The following is an 8322-nucleotide window of genomic DNA, read 5'->3' as shown; positions in this document are numbered from 1 at the left end:
TCCGTAACAAGTGCATTGGTTTAAGTTGCTTCGGTGAAACATAATTTGATTTCTTTAGGGGGAGTTTCTCCAAGCTTCCCGTGGCTACGTCCTTTAATACTAGAGCTTATTAAGACCGGTTTATAATAACCAGCCTCATTTATGTCGCCGTTTTTTGAGTAAAATGATAAACATTTTTCATGTTTTTATGGCGAATGCATTTTTAATCAGGATCACAAATGTCTTGAATGTACCAAGTGTTCGTTTTGTTCAATGGACATTAAATTGAAACATCAGCTCAGTGGCAGAGTGGTTTCGGCTCTGGTAGATCTGAGATCGAATCCAGGTCGGGTCAAACCGAAGACATTAAAAACGGCACCGACTAAGTTCTTTCTTCCATAACAAAGTGACAATAAGTCGCAAAATAATGTGATGACATTGTAAACCTAATATAAAATTAAAAATGAGCACTGTCGCGAAAAGACCTTAACAGTTGTAAAGCGACAATCAATAAAACCATAACATCATTATTAAGTTAAATGCTGTCTAGTTCGGCAGCCTGTCGTACACAAAATGCTCTGGTTCTGAAAAGAGTAAAGCAAAGAAGGAGATAAGCTTTTAAGTGATTTGCTAATAGGCTACCACACCAGAAAACAACAAAATACAATTGTTTTATTAACACGTCTCCAAATCGAAATACACTTCATCGATAAAAGCATCGCATGTACATAAGGTTATTTGCGAACGTATTCTACGCATAACATCGGCTAGATGACTGTACAGAGGTAAAAGTATCGTTTTGACTGTAAGCTGAATAAAGTAGGCCTACTGTATGTACAATGAAAAAAGTTATTTTGTAACAAATGCATACGGCACCAAGACAGTTAACATCCTTTAAATATCACGTTATGATCTGTGGATTGTGATTGCACATTGCAGTGACTGAACGTATGGTAATTGGTAACGCTCACACTTATCAACTGACACTCTCTGTTGGTGGATCAAATCTAAACAGTTTTACACACACTTCGAATTCAAACGCAAGTTGGACATAGTTTCTGTTATCATTTAACGTTCATAAGATGAACGTTGCAACTAGTGCTAGAAACGATAATTGTCCTGATGAACACCCAAACTTTTCAGTATTCATAGTTTCTGTTTTCATACATGAACGCAAAAATTACATGTACAAGCTCCGATACAAAATAATATCACATAAAAGTTCCTTTGCTAGTCTTACTTTTTTGTATCAGTTAAACCCATAGTACTGGACGCTTATGACATGTTACATTGGTAAGCTAAAAACTCATGAAAGGACAGAAGACTTGAGTAAGGGTCTGTGGCTAATGGTGATCCTATTTGCTGTACACTAATGCAGCGTACCGTAATCGAAAAAGGTACGCCAATGCAACGTAATGCAAAAATAAAACGGACTGCAGGAAACACTAAAAATCGAATTCCCGGAGCTGCAGTGAGATTGGTGGGACTAAATCAAGTCGCCAAAATTGCAATCCGTACTTGACAAATGCATATTGACCATGAACAAAATCAAGACGCTATTTGCAGCTACTGCATGGTATTTCAACAAAGCTCAGTTAAAAAAGCAGTCCTCTTTCGGAAATGCACAGGGTATTATTTAACTAAATTCTTTCCCTCACCATTCAAGCTCCGAATTTAATTGTTGTTGCTTGAGATTAACCACGTCTAATTTCGTTAGTTTAATAAAAAAAAATGTACGAAAAAGGTCAATTTCTACATCCCACGCTAAAATATCATTGAGTACAGACTGGATCACAGCATGATTTGACTTCTATGTACGCACTGCAGTCAAAATAAAAGCTGGGAGAAATAGAAATGTAGGTTCTTTAGGGAATACCTTTGTCTAGCTGTCACCTTTATCTCCGGCGATTTGTGCAAAAGAATGAAATCTATTTAATGGCTATTGTAATAAGACAAAAATTTGCACTGCCCTAGTTTCACAAAGAAAATTCAATCATTGCTAATAATACTGTAATCGTTCGTTAACTCTTTAGACCAGTGGGATCTGGCACAATTTGTCTTTCAAAGAGGATGAAGCAGCAGTCGTATCTAGGCTAATACCTGGTTAGTAAAGATATCAATTAACTAAGCGGACGGAAAAGAGGAAAGCTTGCGTCCACCTTCAGGAGTGTAACAGCAACAACACGACTTTATAACACAGAAGTAACCCAGACAGCAAATTAGTCGTTTTTTACAGACGTTGAACCAATGTAAAAAAAGACTGATTTATTGTCTGGGAATTGGTAGTTGTGTGGCTGTAACATTTCTCTCATTTGCATCTTATAAATATGAGTACTTTCCACAACCGGATATTTACGAAACATACGTATAATGATATGGAAAATATGCTTAGTCACAACTGCAAGAAAAGGTGGCCAGCTTTGTCAAGAAAGACATTATGATGTTAGACAACCCATATTTAAAGGCCGCAAATAGAAAGAGAGCAATCGGTACTTTTGATCCCCGTAAAATGTTCACGGTAAAGAAAAATGCAACTTAAGAATTCAGAATTTCCGTTACCAAGCCGTGAACTTGTTCAACCACGCTCCACCCGTCTCCTTTTGCAACGCAGTTATCATTTTGCCCTTCCTCATATGTTTTAGTTTGGTCGCTGGGTCTCAAAGGCGAGGTGGAAGTGATGCTGCAATCTGCAAGAATCTTAGACAAGGCTAGTGTTGCTCTCATAGTTGGGTCGGAAACCTTTCCCTGGTAGTTGGTCTCAAGAAAAAAGTCGTCTGACATGAAAGCTTCAGTTCCTTTGGTGACGGTGAGTGAAGATTCGTCTCTCAAAAACGATTCTCCGCTCACTATGGCATCCACCTGCGATACCAAGTCAAGAACTTGAATGTTGGGTGCTTCCAATTGAACAGTGGGTAAAGAACTCTGAACAATATCAGCTATTTGAGCAGCCAGCAAGTTGGCCGACCACGGAGCGATGGATGGAATTCTTGGAGATTCCATTCTGGATTGAGATTTGCTCTCACCAGCAACAATTCGGTCAATCTCTTCTTGCAACGACCTAACTAGTTGAATTGGCTGACAACTGGTAAGATCATTTCCTTCCTGCAGTTTAGTGATAGGCTGCTTCTCCTCCGTGACAGTAGACTGTTGCAATATGATGCTTTTCAACGCGTGATCAATTGCAGTTACGTAAGGATTCTCTTCTCTTTCTGCTTCATGGTCGCCGTTGCATGGCTGACAATTGACACACTCGGAAATATTGCCACACATTTCATCTGCCATGCATACGTCGTTCAGCGACATGACCGATTTTTGCATGAACTTTTCTAAACAAAGAAAACAGTTATGAGATGTGAAATAATGCTTCGTTCATGTGGCATGTTAACTCACCCAGCTACAAAAACAGTACTTTTGTACATTAATTCAACGCGTGTAGACGTTGCCAGGAAGAACAGCATTTTATTGTATCCCTTCCAAATCGTTGACTAGGATGACTAAATCGAGCCAGAACGGTAATTAATTAACAAACAGATAATACGAAACTACAGTACGTTAGTTGCACTGATGAGAATTTAATATTCGAAAACGCGTTCTTCAACACTGTCTTTGCACTCTGCAATGCCTGAAGCAGATTTATCTGTAGATTTCCATCACGCATTGAAGCGGTGATCTGATCATGAAATTTTCAACGGTTCGAGAAAAAGTTTTCTCTGTCTACAAAACGTTGAATGGTAGTTTTATCAAATAATTAACAAACAGTCTGGCAAAGTTTACATTTTCATGATAGACACTGAGTAAAAGTTATTGGAAGCGAAAGATTTGATTTGTGGAGATTAATATGCATAAAGTACTCATGCAGCGTACTGGGAGTGATGCGAACACTGGGTGCACTCACTTTGGAAAGGGCGTAATTTCAAGACTTGAAATTAAATTTTTACAAAGTTTATGAAAAGGCTGCACTACGATGGGAAAATTATGTAACTTGCATGATTTGACTTGCTGAAGAAATTGGGACAGCTGATTCTAAAGTGGTTTAAGTCAAAAACAGTGATTTTGAGATCATCGAGTTCTATGACCCAAGCTACGACAAACATTGCCACTTCATGAAGATTAATAATAATTGCAAACTTTCAGCGGCAATGTCCATCACAGGCCACAGCGCGAATCTCCAAACTCAATGATCTCAAAATCACTGTTTTTGACTTGGGCCACTTTAGTATCAGCTGTCCCAATTGCCATAGTAATAGTATACACAACCACGCCAGTAAGTCAGTTTACATGTAAAAAAGGACAGATGTGGCATCTAGGACCATGGCGATCTTTCAATTCTTTAAGTTATTACCTCAACGCATGTCACTTACCGATCAAGCACAAGTTTTTGCTGAGATCTTCTACGTCCAATGGAATACCTACACAGCTCTCACAGTCCACAGGCTGAAAGGTTAATATGTACTTTTATTAGGAAGTAAAACGACTTGATTATAACAGCAAATAATCTCCGCCAAATAATTGCACTTCAATGCTTAATTAAACTTCGACTGAAACGTTGCTTTAGTGATTCGAATCCTGTCTGCACAAAACTAGGCCAAAGACCAGTGATATAAAATGGCTGGCAGCCATTCAAAGATCGGAAACGCGTCACAAATCAAAACTAAGCAGCCATAACACAAGCAAGACGGCGCACGTAGCATTTCTGTAAATAAGATGAATGCGTGTGGTGAGGTCACTCAGCACAAACAAACCTGCCCATTTTACGTACGCAGACGTTGAATAAAAGTAAAAAAAACGTTTGGTTTGCTGGTTGGAACAGGTTTGACAGCTAACGCAAGTTGTTGCAGCAGATGGTCAAATACAGACAAACAAACGTTGGCTAACGTTTAATCAACAACACACGATTAAAAGATTAATGCAATTGTAAGCAATGCTTTGTTTGCATAACTCAAATGGATTTCTTGCCCAGCCAGCAAAACCTTTATTGCAACTTTGGCTGACTGGTGCAAAAAGTACTTTTGTTTCTAGCACATTGTTCACAAACAGCATTTAAAAGCACGCATGTTGTATGGATACATAATACATGAATTCTTATCTTCTGCATTGCAAAATGTCAGCTTTGAACAAATAATATCTGGTTAACTCTGGTGGATCTAGCTCTAGGAATTCTAGTTTTCTTTCTATCATTTCACTCACCTCTGCTGGCGAAGCAGATCCAATGCTGTCAGCGAAGCACCAGGAATGATCAGAACCTAATTCTGATCCATTTGCTACAGAAGTGCCGCGTTGATCAATTTCAATGGAAGATGGAATATTATATTGATCTTCATCTTCCATTCTACAAATTACGTTGTATTGAAATGCACATTTAAAAGTACCAGGTGCATTTTCATTCAGATCATCTCTTATTTAATCCAGAAATTATTAAGTGAATTTTAATCCAGATCTATCTGCCCCGATAGCTCAGTTGGTTAGCGCGTGACTTCTGGAACGAAGAAGCTTCAAGATCAAGCCGCGCTGGTTCGACTCTCGGGGTGTGCGCTTGAGCCACGCACGTTAAGGACTGCTCTCCATTCAGCGGCATCTAATGGATGGAATAATTCCCCGGCAACAAGACTTCAACAATCGGAAACTCCACTCTGTCAATCTCGGTGACCGGGCCTGCGTCAGTGATTCAAAGCCTCTACAAGTATGCGAAACTGCCAGGATTAAGCTCTGCAAGAAGCTTTCCCAGTCCGAGGATAAAGATTCAATCAATCAATTTCAATCCAAAACCTATATCAACTCATAGGTACTGTTTAGATGATTTATTTTTCTAATATATGATACGTAATCACAGTATAACTTTTTATTGTCATGCTCCTCTTTTAGTGTTCTGTTCAAGTATAAAGCACAGCAGTATGGCCTCAATTTTGCATCATTTTCTCCTATTGCCATTAGTATCATATGTGATAAAGGTCAACTACAGTTCTGTTGGAATTTGCGCAGTACGCCTTGTCAATGAACGCAATCCACAAAATTAGAAAAGTATATATAACATAAATGGAGCTGCACAGTGCACACCAGAGCTGCAATTGGCAAGCAGTTGTAAAAACAAACAGATTTAGACATTTATAGGCCTGCCTCAAAGCTCCCGGCGGCGATGGCCACCAAGAAGTCGTTAAAAGGCCTCCGAAACTACCGCTCTTGTAGGCCCATGTTTGGATGCCACTTGCCACAAGCCAATATTTTAACCATAACACTGTAAAGCACAACTGCTAATTTAATCATTTATGTATATTAAAATCCTTTAAAGGTAATTAAGACATACTCAAAACTAACTTACAAGGAATGTAAAGCTTTAAAAATACTTTCGATGTACACATTAAAGCTTTTGCTTTCTGTTGCTTGTTTAGGTTGAACCAAATCCAATAGATAACCCAGTTGATCTTCAATCTGAAAAAGTAAAAGTTTCATTAGCTTCAAAGAAAATCTTAACACACAAAAATACGCTATTTTAAGATTTATAATTAACGTTTTCTCTATAGTGCAGTCAATTGAGTTCTTAGAACACAGCAAGGTTAAGTGTGGTAAAAAGATAATGTGTGGTAAAAAAAAGATAACGACCATCAAACATTCAATGCATACGTTTTTAGTTATAGAATATCCCCCAAGATTATTATAACTTATAAAACTGGCATACAATGACATTTTATTGTCACAAAATGTTTACAACAATCAAAACTTGAGTGATGCTTTGGGCTAGTGGCTGTGTGACACACGATAAAGACCAATATGTCAGAAACCAAATATATACTGTAATTGAATGACAATTTGACAACAGTTTACCTCCGTCAGTTGCTCTGCATTAGTTTGCAGTGTTTGCAAGCAACATGCATGAACAGAATCAACTTGCTGAAGAAGCCACTGTTCTTTCAATTGAAGCCCATTGATGTGATTCCCAAAAGTGGCTATTATGTTGCTTTTAATCTGTAAAATGTTAAAAATGTTCATGCTTCCCAATATTTTGAAAACTTGGCTAGGTATATATATATAGACCAGTTCCCTTTCAATAGTTTTGATGACTCATGGATCACTACAACATTAAGACAACTTCCAACTGTCTGTGCAAAGATTCTACCACTAAATTAAGGTCCTTTGCAATCACAGAATATTTATTGCTTCATGGATATATACTGAATAGCCTAGGTTCATAAAAGACAAGGTACCTCAATTCCATATGCATACCAAAAGCACTTTTTGATGCTTAGGCTACCAACTTCTATTTGAATAAGCTTAACAAGATGATCTACTAGCTGATTGAAATTGATTTTTAGCTGTTTATAATTGAACTGACTCGAGTGAAAATAAATTTGCTTGTATTACAAGACATGTTTCAACCAAGTCATTCATATCAAGCATCGTTGTGGGTTTGACACCTGTCAGAAGACGCTTTTTGATTTTTGATTACCAACTTTTTGATCAGCTTTTTGATTACCAACTTTGCTTGTGAAAAAAGTTGAATCAAATTTACCCTCCTCAGCACTCAGCAAGATTTTGCAGTGTGAAATCGCCACCATACGCACAAAAATTTGAAAGCTGTTTAACAACACCAGCACATAACACATCATTCTTGACTTACTTGTTGTATGTCATGATGCAGCAAATTATCTGAGTTTTCATGGCCAGAAGTTGATTCCAAAAGTTCTTTAATCTCTTGACTTATGTGTTGTTGAAAATTGGACATGATATACCGTTAGGGCTATTACAGTATCTTAGTTCAGTTATTTACAACAGCAACAATTACTGATCTGTAAACTTTCAAATAAAATTAATTTTCTTTATAAAAACAAAGCTAAAAACTTTAGCAATCTTGACTCTGTGCCCTGTTGAAATGGATGATGATTTTTTCAAAAAAGAATTTGCTTTTTGAAACATAGTTTTCGACAATTTGTACAAAAGCATAATGAACTGATTTCAATTGTTCACCGTAACAACAAGCTACAATGCAAAGAGTTTGGAGGAGCCATTGGATGTAGCTGGTAGCACCAAGCTTTAAGACTGAGATATATATAAATGTTCCAAATGATGTGTGGTAAATCCCTGAAGGGGAACAAGACATCCTGTTGCGGCTGACCTGTCGTTGGACAATTGACCACAGGCGACCTGTCACAAGAACATCCCACCACAAGGTGACTTGATGCAAATTGGTAAGATCTAAAGAAAAAACAGAACATTTTAAAATTTTCCCCTTGAGTTAATCATTGAAATTTTAGGGTGCAACCTATTTCATCCCCTGAAAAAATACAACAGAGCCAAAGTTGCTGATCGGAGTTGCCGCAAACATTTTTGTTCTGACAAGTCAATTGCCCT

The 8322-nt window shown here is 37.7% G+C and overlaps 1 protein-coding gene across 1 annotated transcript; it reads right to left on the bottom strand.

Moving 5' to 3' along the window:
* Positions 1-633: 633 nt before the first annotated feature.
* On the bottom strand, positions 634-7932 carry LOC145767463 (uncharacterized). The gene is made up of 6 exons (XM_082579288.1): positions 7592-7932; positions 6799-6939; positions 6296-6405; positions 5167-5308; positions 4341-4413; positions 634-3305 (listed from the first exon to the last, which is right to left on the bottom strand). Exons 1-6 carry the CDS (start codon positions 7694-7696, stop codon positions 2515-2517), a joined length of 1362 nt encoding a protein of 453 aa, XP_082435414.1. The 5' UTR covers positions 7697-7932; the 3' UTR covers positions 634-2514.
* Between the last annotated feature and the right edge of the window lie 390 nt (positions 7933-8322).

This window comes from Aplidium turbinatum, chromosome 3 (genome assembly GCF_918807975.1).
Source record: "Aplidium turbinatum chromosome 3, kaAplTurb1.1, whole genome shotgun sequence".
In the NCBI taxonomy this organism is placed as follows: Eukaryota; Metazoa; Chordata; class Ascidiacea; order Aplousobranchia; family Polyclinidae; genus Aplidium; species Aplidium turbinatum.
Note: the sequence above shows the minus strand (reverse complement) of the source record. Positions and strands in the feature narration are given on the sequence as shown.